Source organism: Setaria italica, chromosome VIII, assembly GCF_000263155.2.
Source record: "Setaria italica strain Yugu1 chromosome VIII, Setaria_italica_v2.0, whole genome shotgun sequence".
Classification (NCBI taxonomy): Eukaryota; Viridiplantae; Streptophyta; class Magnoliopsida; order Poales; family Poaceae; genus Setaria; species Setaria italica.
The window spans coordinates 13,109,014-13,127,122 of NC_028457.1; the positions used below are offsets into that span (position 1 = coordinate 13,109,014).

Consider the following 18,109-nt stretch of genomic DNA (forward strand, 5'->3'; position numbering starts at 1 on the left):
AAACTTGACCGTCACTTCAACTCTAAATTTTATGGAATCCTCTCAAAGTTAGTATTCTTCTTCCGAGATGCTTCGGTTTGTAATCATTGTACATGATGAAATGTGCAAAACCTTCTCATTTTTTTTCCACAGCCTCCACGTACTATATCATCACATCATGACAAATCTCATGATTTTCAGACTTTGCTTGTTTTTTTTACAATTTAAAAATACTACTGCCACACGTTCATGGTCGTGTTTCCTGAACAAGATGTTCGAAATTTCTTTTCATTTCATGGGTCAGGTCTCAAAATGGGCCAAATAACATGAATATCATTTTTTTACTCATTTTGTTCCATAATTTGAATCACTTGCAGTCAAATTTGACTTATACCAAAAATTTCCTTGAAATGCAATTAATTAAATAAATATAGCAAATAAATCCAAAAATATACCAAATTTTAACATGGAGTACCACATGTTATATGTGGGGAGTAGAAAAAATTTCATGGTGAAAAGAGAAAAAAAATATTTTTTTGCCGAGTGTAAAAAAAAACACTCGGCAAACACTCAACAAACTACCCTCTTTGCCGAGTGTTTTTTTTGACACTCGACAAAGAAGGGGGTTTGCCGAGTGTTTTTTTATTTGACACTTGGCAAAGTCCCGATTTGCCGAGTGTATTTTTTTTGTCGAGTGTTTTTGGCTTGGCACTCGGCGAAGAGCTTGTTTGCCGAGTGCTCGAAAAAAACACTCGGCAAAATAAATACACTCAGCAATTTTCTTGTTTCCCGTAGTGGTTCCTCGGCCAGTTGAAGGCTGAAGTTCCTTCTTCCAAATGATACGATGGGGTAGTCACTAGTCAAGTACAAAGGTACATCATGAAATAAACTTTTCCCTATTCAGAAATTGTACCTCTGAATCAACACTGAACTAATTGACCATGCTGTGAGAAATGTAGATGCAACACATGCTTTGGAACAAATATTATAATCAAATAGTTCTTCCACATGACCGCTTAATTCGTTTTCCATGGAGCTTCACTCTTTGTACGAGGTGATCATTCATCAGAAAGATATACTGCAAAATAAATGACACAGAAATATCAAATATTCCCTCGGTTCTTGTATATATGATATTTAAGATAAGTTAATTAGTTAAAAAATGAGCTAGCTAGCTTATCCTAAACATCATATATTTGAGAGCGGAAGTAGTAAATAAATGGTTCTGCAGCAATTCCTGTTAAAAAGATGGAAGTTAGATATTCTGATCTTGCAATGAGCAATGCAGGAGACATCAACCCATCAATGTTTTGTTTATTTTATCAATAACTTTCAGTGACAAAATTGTCCATACATAAAAAGCTAGAAGCAGTTGTGATTCAAAGATGCAAAATATAACTATATAAGTGTCACTAGACCTTTTTCTTTTGGTTTTGTTTACACAATGTGCTTTATGTTAGGAAATTGTAGTAGACTGGGAATGCAGTGTAGTTCATTCAGTCTTAATCTTATTGCGGTTCTTATGTGCTGAATGACATACTTCCGATTCAAACAGAATAAATGGAATATGAGCCAATGTTCAAGTAAATCTAGACTTTTGTCTATCAAAGTTGACAAATTCGTTACAGAGTTGACAAAAGAGCAGTCAGTGAAAGATAAGTAGGAGATGGCAGATAGCATGGCGGGACATATACCTTTACTTTAATGTGAGCAAGCATCTTCTTGTTCTTCTCTAATTTACACCACTCTGCCAATTCAGGGCAGTGGTAAATAGCTAGTCCTTTAAGCTTGGTAAGCTTCTGTATGCTCTGTGGCAAAGAGTTGATACCGCTACAATACCGGATCTGAAGTTTCTTGAGAGCAGTAAGGTCACCCAACCATTCTGGCAGCACTTTTATTCTTGGACAATGTATCAAAGATAGCTCCTGGAGGGATGTCAGATGTCGCATGCTCCCTTGCAAATCGGACAGCTCTTTACACCCTGTGATGTCCATTTTCCGGATAGAGCTGAGGCCACCCAACCATTTCGGAAGTTCTGGCTGAGTATTATCTTCTAGCCACAATGATTTGATAAATGAGAGGTCTCCAATTATGTCTAATGAGTTGCATGACAGATCGGTACAACTTATTATCCTTAACTCAGTGATGGCAGGGAGGTGGTGAAGCAACATCCACTGATCCAAAGGCACCTTGCTGAATTTCACTGTCATGATCACGTTTGTTAGTGAAATAGAGGAGGACACAGTGGATGCTCCCCTCTCTCCCCATGATGATAATACATTATCGCTGCTCTCTATTTCCCATCTCTTAGCTCCAGGTGGGCATGGTTTCAGTCTTAAATCTGGACAATCACGTATTAACAATTCCACAAGGTTTGGGAACATGAATTTCTTGACACTACCCATGTCATAGGAGTACATTGTCTCCCACAACTTGAGGTTTCGCATACGGCATAAGCAAAATTTCCTCAATTCAGGGAAGGCTCTTGCACCGCCACAGAAATCCCCATCAATTATCGTAATGCTATCCATTACACCTATAACTAGCTCTTGCAAGTTTGTTAATTGGCCAAGTGGTGGTAAGCTGTTGCATTTGCATATATCCCACAATTCAATCTTGCTAAGACTTGGGAGATAAAGTGTAATGTCCATAACCCAGGCAGGAAACCTCACACTGCTGTAACCTGTCATATTAAATTCCCTTAAACTAATTGGTGGCACAAGCTTTCCCAGTACTTCCACATCCTCCACAGAACTCCCAGCATCTCTAGTCCACTGTAGTTTCAAATCGTTAATAACCTGTCTTTTCATAACCTTAGTTATGTACAAATCATTAGAATTTGTGTACCACCGTGACATGATGTTGAACAGGAATTGGCTTAGCATATTGGAGCTCCATGTCGGATCAGTGCAACACGTGATGTGTAAAGTACTCAGGGAAGGGAGGTCGTGAAACAACTTCCACTGATCCAAAGGCGCTTTGTCAGATCTGACTGTTACACTCACATCCATAGGTGCAGCAGAGGAAGTAGCACGAGTTTCACCCCATAATGATAATACATTATTGCTGTTCTCTATCTCCCATTTGTTTGCTCTAGGAAGGCATGGTTCCATTCTCAACTTTGGGCAATCATTTATTGACAGCTCCTTAAGGTTAGGGAACATGAATTCTTTCTCAACATCCTTGCCATTGGAGTACATCGTCTTCCATGCTTCCAGATTTTCCATGTGGTATAGACAAAATCTCTTCAGTTGAGGGAAGGCTCTTGCGCCACCACAAAAATCCTCTTCGATGATCGTAATGCTGTCCATTTCTCCAATAATTAGCTCTCTAAGGTTTTGTAATTGACCTAATGCAGGCAAGCTGTTGCATTTACATATATCCCACAGTTCAATCTTGCTAAGTTCTGGTAGATAAAGCTTTATGTTGATAAGCCAGGGCGGAAAGCTCACACTATTGTAACCTGTCATATTAAATTCCCTCAAGGTGCTTGGTGGAACAAGACTTGCCAACACTTCCACATCCTCAAGAGACCTGCAAGCATCACTGGTCCATTGAAGTTTCAAATCATTAATCCCCAGTTTTTCTATCAGCTTTATACTCTGGACCTCTTCTGCAGACTTTACATTATCAAGGCAAGTTATGTGCAACTCATTAGGATTTGCATACTGTAGAAGACCGATGTTGCTGCTAGATTGACCTTCATCAGCTTGGACCACAAAATGCGGCAACAAGTCAAAAATCTTTGATCGGGAGAGTGCAGATTTTTCCAGTTTGCGGCACCCGGTGACATTCAAGATCTTCACACTATCCATTCTAACCAAACATTCTGGAAGCCTCACTAGATGCGGACAGCAAGAGAGGTCCAGTGTATGCAGATTCTTGAGGTTGCCAATACTCTCAGGAACACTTACTATGCTATCATTATTAGACAAGTCCAGATGCCGCAGATTAGAAAGGGTACATATACGGTCAATGAAACTGAATAGCTCATCTGAGCTCGGATTCCAGAAGATAGATCGTGTGGTATGTGATAGACCTAAATAACGGAGTCCAATTAGATTACCAATGACCTCTGGCAGCCCCTCAAGAAATTGACCCAATACATAACCTATTTGCATTGATAAATTCAAGTATTGGATGTTGGTGAGGCCACCCAAAGCTTTCGATACACCTCTAAGCTGATTGTTGTTTGATAAATCCAGATATTCCAACTTTTTGAGATTCACAAATGATTTTGGGAGGTTATCTATAAAGTGACAATTCGAGATATCAAGATGCATCAGACATCTCAAGTCACCAATTGACTCAGGCAATGCTAACATCCTGGACCAACTCAGGTTGAGGTAAATTAGTTTCGAGAGCTTGGTGATACAATACGGGATCGTTTGACTTTCAATCTTGGGGGCATTGAGATACCTCAATTTCACCAATTCACTTATGCAAGCTGGCAACTTGTATATGCGGCACTCGCTTAAGTCCAAGACTTGTAGGGATGTTGCAGATGAAAATGCATAGCCGTCTAGCTTAATTTGGCTACAGTCAAGATAAGTAGGAGATTGCAGATAGCATGGCGGGACATATACCTTTACTTTAATGTGAGCCAGCATCTTCTTGTTCTTCTCTAAATTACACCACTCTGCCAATTCAGGGCAGTGGTAAATAGCTAGTCCTTTAAGCTTGGTAAGCTTTTGTATGCTCTGTGGCAAAGAGTTGATACCCCTACAATATCGGATCTGAAGTTTCTTGAGAGCAGTAAGGTCACCCAACCATTCTGGCAGCACTTTTATTCTTGGACAGTCTATCAAAGATAGCTCCTGGAGGGATGTCAGATGTCGCACGCTCCCTTGCAAAACAGACAGCTCTTTACACCCTGTGATGTCCATTTTCCGGATAGAGGTGAGGCCACCCAACCATTTCGGAAGTTCTGGCTGCGTATTATCTTCTAGCCACGATGATTTGATAAATGAGAGGTCTCCAATTATGTCTAATGAGTTGCATGACAGATCGGTACAACTTATTATCCTTAACTCAGTGAAGGCAGGGAGGTGGTGAAGCAACATCCACTGATCCAAAGGCACCTTGCTTAATTTCACTGTCACAGTCACGTTTGTTAGTGAAACAGAGGACACACTCGATGCTCCCCTCTCTCCCCATGATGATAATACATTATCGCTGCTCTCTATTTCCCATCTCTTAGCTCCAGGTGGGCATGGTTTCAGTCTTAAATCTGGGCAATCACGTATTAACAGTTCAACAAGGTTTGGGAACATGAATTTCATCACACTACCCATGTCATAGGAGTACATTGTCTTCCACAACTTGAGGTTTCGCATACGGCATAAGCAAAATTTCCTCAATTCAGGGAAGGCTCTTGCACCGCCACAGAAATCCCCATCAATTATCGTAATGCTATCCATTACACCTATAACTAGCTCTTGCAAATTTGTTAATTGACCAAGTGGTGGTAAGCTGTTGCATTTGCGTATATCCCACAATTCAATCTTGCTAAGACTTGGGAGATAAAGCGTAATGTCCATAACCCAGGCAGGAAACCTCACACTACTGTAACCTGTCATATTAAATTCCCTCAAACTACTTGGTGGCACAAGCTTTCCCAGTACTTCCACATCCTCCACAGAACCCCCAGCATCTCTAGTCAACTGTAGTTTCAAATCGTTAATAACTTGTCTTTTCATCAGCTTAGTTATGTACAAATCATTAGAATTTGTGTACCACCGTATCATGATGTTGAACAGGAATTGGCTTAGTATATTGGAGCTGCATGTCGGATCAGTGCAACATGTGATGTGTAAAGTACTCAGGGAAGGGAGATCGTGAAACAACTTCCACTGATCCAAAGGCGCTATGTCAGATCTGACTGTTACACTCACATCCATAGGTGCAGCAGAGGAGGTAGCACGAGTTTCTCCCCATAATGATAATACATTATTGCTATTCTGTATCTCCCATTTGTTTGCTCTAGGAAGGCATGGTTCCATTCTCAACTTTGGGCAATCATTTATTGACAACTTCTTAAGGTTAGGGAACATGAATTCTTTCTCAACATCCTTGCCATTGGAGTACATCGTCTTCCATGCTTCCAGATTTTCCATGTGGTATAGACAAAATCTCTTAAGCTGAGGGAAGGCTCTTGCGCCACCACAAAAATCCTCTTCGATGGTCGTAATACTGTCCATTTCTCCAATAATTAGCTCTCTAAGGTTTTGTAATTGACCTAATGCAGGCAAGCTGTTGCATTTACATATATCCCACAGTTCAATCTTTCTAAGTTTTGGTAGATAAAGCTTTATGTTGATAAGCCAGGGCGGAAAGCTCACACTATTGTAACCTGTCATATTAAATTCTCTCAAGGTGCTTGGTGGCACAAGACTTGCCAACACTTCCACATCCTCAAGAGACCTGCAAGCATCACTGGTCCATTGAAGTTTCAAATCATTAATCCCCAGTTTTTCTATCAGCTTTATACTCTGGACCTCTTCGGCAGACTTTACATTATCAAGGCAAGTTATGTGCAACTCATTAGGATTTGCATACTGTAGAAGACCGATGTTGCTGCTAGATTGACCTTCGTCAGCTTGGACCACAAAATGCGGCAACAAGTCAAAAATCTTTGATCGGGAGAGTGCAGATTTTTCCAGTTTGCGGCACCCGGTGACATTCAAGATCTTCACACTATCCATTCTAACCAAACATTCTGGAAGCCTCACTAGATGCGGACAGCAAGAGAGGTCCAGTGTATGCAGATTCCAGAGGTTGCCAATACTCTCAGGAATACTGACTATGCTATCATTATTAGACAAGTCCAGATGGTGCAGATTAGAAAGGGTACATATACGGTCAATGAAACTGAATAGTTCATCTGAGCTCGGATTCCAGAAGATACATCGTGTGGTATGTGATAGACCTAAATAACGGAGTCCAATTAGATTACCAATGACCTCTGGCAGCCCCTCAAGAAATTGATTTTTTTTTTGAAACTTATCACAAAATTGATGCGATACATAACCTTTTTCCATTGATAAATTCAAGTATTGGATGTTGGTGAGGCCATCCAAAGCTTTCGATACACCTCTTAGCTGATTGTTGTTTGATAAATCAAGATATTCCAACCTTTTGAGGTTCACAAATGATTTTGGGAGGTTATCTATAAAGTGACAATTCGAGATATCAAGATGCATCAGACATCTCAAGTCACCAATTGACTCAGGCAATGCTAATATCGTGGACCAACTCAGGTTGAGGTAAATTAGTTTCGAGAGCTTGGTGATACAATACGGGATCGTTTGACTTTGAATCTTGGGGGCACTGAGATACCTCAATTTCACCAATTCACTGATGCAAGCTGGCAACTGGTATATGCGGCACTCGCTTAAATCCAAGACTTGTAGGGATGTTGCAGATGAAAATGCATCGCCGTGTAGCTTAATTCTTCTACAGTCAAGAAAACGCAGGGCCCTAATCTTATCAGTAAAACGTGTAGACGATTTCAGAGGCTTACTACAATCAGTAAGCAATACATATCGACCACTGCTTTCCACAGTAATGCCTTGTTTGCTACCATCCAGAATTTCATCGGCCATGTCTAATCTTGCCATGTCATGCACCAGATCATGCATGGTGAACACTGTGACTCCTTTGTATAATGTAAAGCCATTGTCATAGGCTCCAAGGGTCTGCAACAAAAATATATAGTACATACTAGTGTCACGATGTAATGCCCTTAAAATTTAATAAACTTCCTTTATCGAAAAAAACATACTAGCGTCAGGTTCTCTGTTCAAGTGGATGTCAAGAAATGTATATCATGCATCTTTATATATAGACAGTCATGCTGAGAACATAAACAGTACCTTGAATCATAACAAGCACATATCATGTGTAGTAACTTGAGTTCTTTTTTTGTTAGGAAACAGTATTGGTGCCATCCCATAGTTAGCATTGGTAGGGATACGTTAATACGGTAATACCCCTATTGCCCTGTCACTTGGGTCACTAGGGATATGGTAAAATACAAGGCCATCATTAACATCGGTAGGGATACTAAAATATTCGCTCCGGCACTCAACTCCAACTCGGGTACCAATTATCTATTATTCGTGCTAGCTTTGTACGTCAGCATGGATACCTTCCCTTATCTGTGTCGCCTCCGTCGTGCCAGTTCCATAAGTAGCACATATGAGGTGCTCTGCAGCTCCGTAATCTTATAAGATAGTATTTATTCAAAAAAGTGGCTCACTGCCACCCCTTATTCTTTGATCACTCTAAAAAACTACATGTAAGTTGTGCATTTATGTGCTTGTTATGATTCAAGGTACTGTTTATGTTCTCAGCATGACTGCCTATATATAAAGATGCATGATATACTTTTCGTTTCAATTTTCTGAAGTTAATAATGAGAAAAGTTCAAAAACAACTCACAGTGGGTAACACAGAATGTTGAAGGAATGATAATCCCAGGAGCTGCACAATATACTTCTCACATAGCTGTATAGGAGAGAGTATTTTTTTGGGCTGGATGAAACCCAAAGAAATCCATTGGTGAATCAGATCATCTTTAACTATCTTATGACCTTTTGGAAATACTGCACAATAGGTAAAGCATGATGTCAAGCATGGATCCATACTGCTATAACTTAGCTTCAATGATGCAAGAACATGATTTGGCGAACATACATCCTTTGAAATATGTTCATTCCAGATATCATTTTCTTTCACTTTTTCCCATTCATCAGATTTCATGGTCTGCAACATATATCCAAGAGATTGTGCTGCTAAAGCCACACCTCCACACTTCAGGGCAATCTCCCTTCCTATGCCCATCAACTCTTCCCTGTCATCTCTAGTTTCAAAGTGACTTTTTTGTTTTATTATATCCCAGCACATGTCATTTGTCAAAGGTCGTATCTTGTACGGTTTAAGGGTAACACAAATTTTCTTCGCAATATGTTCACTGCGTGTGGTTACCAAAACAATTATATTATTGTTCTCACCAAGATTTAGCATTGCCTTCAAATCCTTCATTTGAAATGGATTGTCCTCCCACAGGTCATCTAAAACTATCAGAATCTTCTTGTTAGAAAGTATTTTCGTGAGGATGTTATCCATCTCACGCTTTTCATTAGTTTTGCTCTCCTTTACAGATAGCTGTGAAATTACGGAGTTACCGATTTTATTTAAATCAAATCTTGGGGATACATAAACCCATGCCCGAGAGAAATATTTGAACATTGTATCCTCGTAAATCAATTTGGCAAAGGTTGTCTTGCCAATGCCTCCAATACCATATATTGGAAGGACGATGATCTTTTCCTTCATGGACAGTAGAGCAGCCATTATTTTGTTTTTCTCTTCTGTCCTCCCTACAATTTGTCCTTCACCTGCATCTAATGTTTTTTTCCGTGTATCAACAAATTCCTGGTCATTGCACCTCGAGCTAGTCATCATCGAGTTGAAATGCTGGTATTGATTTGTGATATCCAGTTGTTCTGTTCTCATCTTCGTCACCGTATCAAGCATTGTCATGCTAGGAACAGTTCCGTGACATCCTTTCTGGCGAAGCTGCAAGATTTAAATTTATCTGTCAACACATCAGAAAAATCTGCTCCGTATGATCCATAAAGTTTATACTGACAATTTCCATGAAAATATCCTAATGAAAAAACTACTATATATTACTGAAAATAGTTTTCATGATAGATCCAATACTATCAGTATTATGTCATCACTCCCAGTAATTATTTATATATTGGAGATCAAAGCTAACAATGTTTCACCAACACAATCATAACACAATTTATATTTTCATTAGAGAATTGTTTCAAAAGCACATACAAATTTGGCTCTGACTCGTTAGACCATGACCAAATGTATCAGATAGTTATATATGAAAGAAACTACAAATGAACCTTTTAAATACGAATCGCTAGTTGTTGTTTCATGCGCCTATCAAGTTTCAGTGTTGAAACATGACGATATGGCATTCAATTGCAGGTAAAACAAAATCTATAAAATACAGTTTTCCTTTCACCTTACAAAGTAATATCTCCCACGTCATTAGATCAGGTTTAGTAGATATAAAACTGCGAATTGTTATGACATTCTTGAATCCAAGAGGGATCTTTATTGTTGTATAAAAAATCCCTAATATACTAAAATATTGTTGCAAAATGAAGGGAGAACAGGATTGCACATGTAGTCAAGTAATTTACTGACGTAACATTTCATTGCACAATATTACACAGGAAATTTTCACACAAAATTATATAATTATATTAATCACCTTGACAGTGTCTGCTTCAATCTTATTCAGCATATCGATGATCATCATTATGTCAGGCCTTTCCTGGCTATCTTTCTCCAAACATGTTAATGCTATCTGGGTGCATCTCTGTACTTGGTGGCAATATCCTTCTAGCAAGGAATCACTCCAAGTTTCCTGCAACATGTTCCTCCAGCTTTTTTGTACCTGAGAAATTGAACTACTGTCAAACGGGGATGTTATTATTCAAATGTAAATTTTGCACAGTTTTAGGATAATTTTTTATATTGTTAAGAAGAAATATGTGTTCTCACTTGATCAATAAACTCATCATAAGGCATGTTTTGACTTTTGGAGTAGCCCTCAGGTCCTGATACTATCCTTATCATTAGGACACCCAGACTGAATATGTCAAACTTTTTTGAGATTTCACCTCGCTCGATGTATTCTGGTGGCTGGTATCCACTGCATCGCACCACACTCAATAATGTCGTAATAAATGCGTGCATTTTGTGATTAGAAAAAAATGGATATGTTCCCATGATCGGCATTCAACTTACCATGTTCCTAGAGGACTTTGTGATGTCCGTGTCAGTTCTTTACCAAAGATTTTGGACAGACCAAAATCTGCAATCTTTGGCACCATGTCCTTATCTAGCAGTATGTTGTCAGGCTTTAGGTCCAAGTGGTAAAGAGGTTTTTCCAGTTCCTCGTGGATATATTTTATGCCCTCACATATCCCCTTAATAATTTTGTAACGTGTGTGCCAGTCAAGTCCACAGTGCTCATCTGCAGTAGTATACAAACGGATTATTAACCTAATGTAAATATACAGGACAATTTTATTCCATGGCATAGCGAACATGGGGAAGTAGCATACCAGAAATATGCTTTTGAAGGCTCCCATTGTGCAAGTACTCGAAGCAGAGTGCTCTGTATGTTTTTTCAGCAAGCACTATTCTTCCATTGTGTTCTATAGATATTTGCTCTATTTCATAGCAATAACCAAGAATCTGCACAATGTTATTATGTTTCAGCTTCATGAGGTTATAAAATTCATTTTGGAACTGCTTATCATCAAGATCTGGATTGACATCACGAAGCTTCTTGACAGCAACTTCCTCTCCATTTTTAGTCAGTCCCTGTCAAAGACATGTTATCAGTACTCAAGCAAGTTTGACTTTTTTCTCACAGGAAATGGATTGACAGGCAGAAAACTAAATGCAACAGAGACAGTCACTGTCAAAAATGGATTGACAGGCAGAAAAACGAAGTGCTGGCTCTGCTACATTTAGTGATCACCCGTTAGTAACAAACTAACTGTGGCAAAGGTCGTTACCCACTCGCAATGACATGCGCTGCAGGGATATTATCGCTGCAGATGTTACTAGCAATTGACTTGCCAAAAAGACTTGGTTGTGCCGTTTGGGTAATGAAAATGATGTTTCATATAAAAGATGTGCGAACGAAAACCAAGCGTTTTCCCAATCTTACCCTGTACACCACTCCATATGCTCCTTCACCAAGTTTCTGTTTCTCGGAGAAACCATTTGTTACATCTTTCAATACTTGAAACGTTACATCCTCGAGCTCCATAGTTGTATTTTGTAGATCGCCGCTACCTTTGTAGTTTCTTTTGATGCAAAGAACCCTTGCGTGTGAGAAAATTAAAGCAATAGATGATATGTTCAAGAGATAAGAACAGAGTTGTACCTATACTTATTTACCAGGTGCTTGCTCTACTCTAGATCTCCATGTCCTCATGCCACAACGACGAGTAGCGGGGATGTAGCAGGATGGTGACGATTTGATCTGAGTTAGAAGCAACGCGAGGATGACGACGAAATATGCCCCAGATCGAGTAAGGCAAGCACATACAGACCACATATGACCAAGTGACCGACCCAGGTCGTGCTCGATCGATGGGGACGACGACCGCGTGGAATGGAAATATGGATATTGGAGATCAGTGGAGCTTACCCTAGGGCGTCTCCAATGGTTGCGGCATCAACCAGCTCTCACGGACGATGGCCGCCGGTTGCCATAGCCGGCCGCCCTCCACCATCCACAAGCAGTGGATGGAGTCGATGGAGGCCCGCTGCTGCTTGAGTCGACGAAGGTCAAGCTTACATAAGCCAAAATAAACTGTTGGAAATCGCGCGGATAATAGATTGGACGCAGTCACGCAGGCCTAGTTGCTACTGCCAAACGCATGATAATTGAGAGCTGAAAACAATACCACTACTGCCAAACGGAAGATAATTGAGAGCTGAAAACAGTACCACTACTGCCAAACGCACTTCAGTACCGACACGCCCACGTGAGGATAAAGGGCAAAAGAAGGTAGGACCTACATCGATTTGCGGGGCCCAGCAGCGGATACGATGGGGATGACCATTATACTTTTGCGAATTAGCTCATTGCAAGACCAAGCCCGTAATAACACCGGTAGAAAAACAAAATTCCATCCTTAATAAAAATCTCAATTGTTTTTTACCCGATTTAAATTTTATAGTATGTGGAGACAACTTTAGTCATGGTCGGTGTTACAAACCCGGACTAAAACCTCCAAGGGTTTTAATCCCGATTTTACTACTAGAAAAATAACCTCTTATCCCGAGACTTACTACCGGTCACTTTTTAGGCCCGGTAGCATTAGTACCAGGCCTAACGGATAGTCCTTGTAGCGGCGCTCATAAGCCTCTTTAGTACTACCAGTACTAAAGGGTGCACATTAGTACCGGTTGGTTGCCCCAACCAATACTAATACGCCACAATCCCTTTAGTACCGGGTTGGTGCATCAATCGGTACTAATTCCCCCCTAGTACCGATTGGTGCACCCAACCGATACTAATTTATTTCTTATAAATACTCCTCCTTCTTCCTCCCGCCCGAGCCATCTCCTCCAGCTCGAGGTTCACCATATCCTTGGCGAAATAGGGGGAGGTGCTGCCGGATTTGTGACTATTTCTTGGGGATTTCACTCATTCAAGTGTTCTAAAGGTTAGAAACTTCATCCTCCCTTGATAAAGCATACTAAGTTTTATGTTTTAGAGCTAGAGCAATTTGTGATTTTTAGAATAAGGTACAATGGAGAAAATTTTTCATTTATATGAATGTGTTATTTAGAGCTCATATTTATGATTTTTAGAATAAGCTACAATTTTTTGGATGCTATGTTTTGTACTAGTCAAAGAAATTGATATGAGGTTAGAGGAATAATTTCATAGTTTAGTACTTTTCAAATATGAGGTAAACAAATTATAGCAAATGTGAGCGAGATAAATTGTGGTACATAGAGGTAATAAGATGAAACGGAGGTACATAATTAGTCATTTTTAGAATAAGCTACAATGGAGAAATTTTTCATTTATATGTTTTGTTTGAGCTAAGTAAATTATGTGGAAAATCTAGAATTTGTTCATAGTTTATTCATTTGCAAATATGAGCTAAATAAATTATGGTACATAGAGATGGCTTCTATTGCTGGAGGTAGTCGCGATGGTGGAGGCGATCATCGTTCGTCTCGTGGCAAGGGGAAAACCATAGTTAGATCTCATGTTAAGCCGAAGAAAATGAACATGTTAGAGAAAGCAACGCTTCGTTATATGCGGAGATGTCATGAAGATGCTATTGCGGTGGGTCAGGAATCTTCTTTTGGTGGTCATTATGCACCACCACCAGTCCCGGGTGTTTTAGGTCCACTTAGTCCTACCGTTGCAGCAGGAACAAATAAACCACATGATGAGGTTGGGTTAGCGAAACCTTTATCTTTGCCGCCCAAGGATCCTTAAAGTCCTTCTAGATAGTACTCAGTGGATGGTTTGTCATAGTGTATCATGTTGTTTGGGTCTGAAATTTAAATTTGTGTATTTCTATCTAAACTTTGAGCAACATTTGGGTTTGTCATAGTGTATCATGTTGTTTGGGTTTGAAATTTTAATTTGTGTATTTTTATCTAAATTTTCAGCAACATTTGAATTCAATGGTATTTGTATCGATTATTTCAGCAATTACGTTATCAAATTGTAGGAAATAATGTTCATTTCTCGCTAATTCAAGAATTTTTCTACATTCTCTAGCTAATTCAACATTTTTACTACAATTTTAAAATTAATTCATATACTACAGAAATAGAAAAATAATTAACCACAGCTCGAGCTTCACCCTATCCATGGCACCATAGGGAGGTGCTGCCGGATTTGTGACCATTTCTTGGGGATTTCACTCATACAAGTATTCTAAAGGTTAGAAACTTCATCCTCCCTTGATATATGGATAGTATACTAAGTTTTATGCTTTAGAGCTAGAGTAATTTATGATTTTTAGAATAAGGTACAATGGAGAAATTTTTCATTTATATGAAGGTGTTATTTAGAGCTCATATTTTTTAATATATGCACCATTTTGTATAGGAAATTGTGAAAAATCATGTTAACTTAGAAAAAAATCTTGAAGTGGCTAGAATTTATATAAAATCATATTAATTCTTAGAAATGTATAAAAATAAGTTAAAATTATATCATGTTAATTTAGCAGTTACATTATAATGTTCATTTCTCACTAATTCAAGAATTGTTTTATATTCTCTAGCCAATTCATTTATATGAATGTGTTATTTAGAGCTCATTTTTATTTTTTCAAATATATGCACCATTTTGTATAGGAAATTGTAGAAAATCATGTTAACTTAGAAAAAAAAATTCGAAGTAGCTAGAATTTATATAAAATCATGTTATTTCTATGTAAACTTTCAGCAACATTTCAGTTTAATGCTATTTGTTTCATATTTTTTATGTTTCATTTATAATTGTATGGATGATTAGAATATCTTTGGTTCAATAATATTTTGCAGATAGATCGGCAATTGAGGTACAATGTAGACAAAAGTTCCATGGAATATATTAATGGCTTGCATGGTTTTCTCGATCAGGCAGAATCCAACAAACCACCGTCGGGTTTCATTTGTTGTCCATGCAGAAATTACAAAAATGAGAAGGATTACTCATCCAGAAAGACTATTCACGCCCACATATACAGTTCTGGATTCATACCTAACTATTTTGTTTGGACCAAACATAGGGAAAGAGGGGTTATGGTGGATGATGATGAAGAAGAAGAAGAAGATGACAACATTGCTGACTAGATTCAAGGAAGTGCCTTTGCAGATGCTCCAATGGGCGATGCTGAAGAAAAGATGGGCGAGGCAAAAGGTCTTATCGATGATCTAGGTTAGGTGTTGCGAGATGCAAAGGAAGAATACAAGAATGTGAAGGAGTCAAAACTGTTCGAGCGTATGTTAGATGATCATAAGAAATTATTGTACCCAGATTGTAAACAGGGGCACAAAAAGTTGGGTACCACACTGGAATTCTGCAATGGAAGGTAGAAAATGGAGTTTCTCACAAGAGTTTTGATGAGTTAATGCAAATCATAAAGAACATGCTTCCCGAGGGGAATGAATTGCCATCGTCAACGTACGAAGCAAAAAAGGTTGTTTGCCCTCTAGGTTTGGAGGTATAAAAGATACATGCATGTCCTAATGACTGTATACTTTTTCGCGGAGAGGAATACAAGAAATTGGAGGCTTGTCCTATGTGCAAATTGCTGTGTTATAAGATGAGGTAAGATGACCCTGGTGATGTTGAGGGGGAAGCCATCAAGAAGAAAGTTAATGAGAAGGTAATGTGGTATTTCCCTATAGTACCACGGTTGAAGGGTTTGTTTAGAAACAAGGCACATGCAAAGTTGATGCGTTGGCACAAAGAAGAACGTAAGCAACATGAAATGATCAGACACCCCGCTAATGGGTCCCAGTGGAGAACAGTTGATAGAGAATTTCCCGAGTTTGAAAAGGATGCAAGGACCATATGGTTTGGTTTAAGTATACATGGATTCAATCCATTCGGAGAGTTTAGTAGTGGTCATAGCACTTGGCCTGTGACCTTATGTATGTTCAACCTTCCTCCATGGATGTGCATCAAGCGAAAGTTCATTATGATGCCAATAATTATTCAATGCCCAAAACAACTTGGCAACGATACTGATGTTTACCTAAGACCATTGGTTGATGAACTTCTACTGTTATGGAAGAAAGAAGATGTACGTGTGTGGGATGAGGATAAAAAGGAGACTTTTAATCTACGAGCATTATTGTTTGTAACCATCAATGATTGGTCGGCACTTGGTAATCTGTCCGGATAGTGAAACAAGGGATTTTGAGCCTGCACGCACTATTTAGATGATACTTGCAGCATGTATTTGAAACATTGTAAGAAGGTCATGTATGTGGGCCATCGTCGATTTCTTCCTGCTAAGCACCCGTTAAGAAAGAAAGGAAAATATTTTGAAGGGGAGGAAGAAAAATGTACTAAGCCGTTCACCAAAATAGTAAACATGTATTTTCTATAATAAAGCATGTGAGGGTAGTATTTGGCAAGGGCTCTGGTAGCCAATATGTTTCGAACAACGAGCATGGACATGCACCCATGTGGAAGAAGAAGTTTATATTTTGGGAGCTACCTTCTTAGCAAGTCCTTTAGGTCCGTAATTTAATTGATGTGATGCACTTGATGAAAAATCTTTGCGTGAATGTGCTTGGCTTCCTGGGGACATATGGAAAGGCAAAAGGTACAATTGAAGCATGTCAGGACCTGAAATGTATGAAACAACGAGATGCCCTACATCCGGAAAAGGGAGATGATGGGCATTACTTGCATCCTGCTAGTTACACTCACAGCAAGGAAGAGAAAGGAAGCATGTTTGAGTGTTTGAATAGTATCAAGGTCCCATCGGGCTACTCCTCGAATACAAAGCATTAATAAATTTTAAACAGAAGAAATTCATAAATCTAAAGTCCCATGACACAATTGCTCCCTGTTGCACTGAGGGGTATTCTACAAGAGAATGTGAGAATGGCAATCATGAAGCTATGTGCATTCCTGAACATGATTTCTCAGAAGGCAATCCATCCAAACCATCTACTAAAGCTGCAGAATGACGTGGTGCAATGCCTTGTCAGCTTTGAGATGGTCTTTCCACCTTCCTTTTTTAATATCATGACCTACCTTCTAATCCATCTTATTGAAGAGATTTTTATCCTCGGTCCTGTATTTCTACACAATGTGTTCCCTTTTGAGAGGTTTATGGCAATTCTGAAGAAATATGTTCGTAACTGTGCCCGTCCGGAAGGAAGCATCACAAAGGGATATGGAACAGAGGAGGTCATTGAGTTTTGTGTTGACTTTTATGGACGATCTAAGTTCGATTGGAGTCCCTGTATCACGCTATGAGGGGAGACTGAAGGGAAAGGGCACACTAGGGAGGAAAGCTCGGATGGACATCGGTGAGGATACATTTGGTAAAGCATACTTCACGGTCCTGCAACAATTATCTTTGGTCGCTCCATATATAGAGGAGCACATGGCTAATGTACGGTCCTCAAACCAAAGAAAGACCGAGGCCTAGATTACACGTCATCACATTAACACTTTCACCTCTTTGTTGCAGCAACGACTGATGGGTGATGACACAATTGAAGAATAGCTAGCATAGTTGGTGGGGGGTCCATCTATCTCAGTATCAACATTCCAAGGATACGAGATAAATGGGTACACATTTTACACCAGAGCCCAAGACCAAAAGAACACAAACCAGAATAGTGATGTCTGTATTGATGCAATAGACAACAATGGAAAAAAAGATAGATACTATGGTGCCATTTAGGAGATATGAGAACTTGACTATGGACCTTTGAAAATCCCACTAGCAGAGAACTGATCTTCCATGCGCCCCCTTTTGTCCCAGTTTAAAGTTGGCCCGGGACAAAAGGGGACGTGCCACGTTAG

General features: G+C 39.3%; 1 protein-coding gene across 2 annotated transcripts; it reads right to left on the minus strand.

Moving 5' to 3' along the window:
* Nucleotides 1–777: 777 nt before the first annotated feature.
* On the minus strand, nucleotides 778–12,528 carry LOC101769301. 2 transcript variants are annotated; one of them, XM_004979066.3, is made up of 10 exons: nucleotides 12,242–12,528; nucleotides 11,975–12,073; nucleotides 11,756–11,894; nucleotides 11,142–11,403; nucleotides 10,822–11,050; nucleotides 10,576–10,726; nucleotides 10,283–10,468; nucleotides 8,422–9,561; nucleotides 1,674–7,676; nucleotides 778–1,057 (listed from the first exon to the last, which is right to left on the minus strand). In XM_004979066.3, exons 3-10 carry the CDS (start codon nucleotides 11,855–11,857, stop codon nucleotides 971–973), a joined length of 8,160 nt encoding a protein of 2,719 aa, XP_004979123.1. In that variant the 5' UTR covers nucleotides 11,858–11,894; nucleotides 11,975–12,073; nucleotides 12,242–12,528; the 3' UTR covers nucleotides 778–970. The 2 variants fall into 2 exon arrangements, with proteins under 2 accessions (XP_004979123.1, XP_004979122.1); XM_004979065.3 differs by having other exon boundaries at nucleotides 11,975–12,528.
* Between the last annotated feature and the right edge of the window lie 5,581 nt (nucleotides 12,529–18,109).

What these genes read in the sequence shown, in the direction of transcription:
- LOC101769301 (XM_004979066.3), bottom strand. Translation starts at nt 11,857, where the DNA reads ATGGAGCTCGAGGATGTAACGTTTCAAGTATTGAAAGATGTAACAAAT. An exon ending in CATATGGAGTGGTGTACAGG is followed by an intron (nt 11,404 to 11,755) that starts GTAAGATTGGGA and finishes TGTCTTTGACAG; the next exon opens with GGACTGACTAAAAATGGAGA. An exon ending in CAAAGTCCTCTAGGAACATG is followed by an intron (nt 10,727 to 10,821) that starts GTAAGTTGAATG and finishes GGTGCGATGCAG; the next exon opens with TGGATACCAGCCACCAGAAT.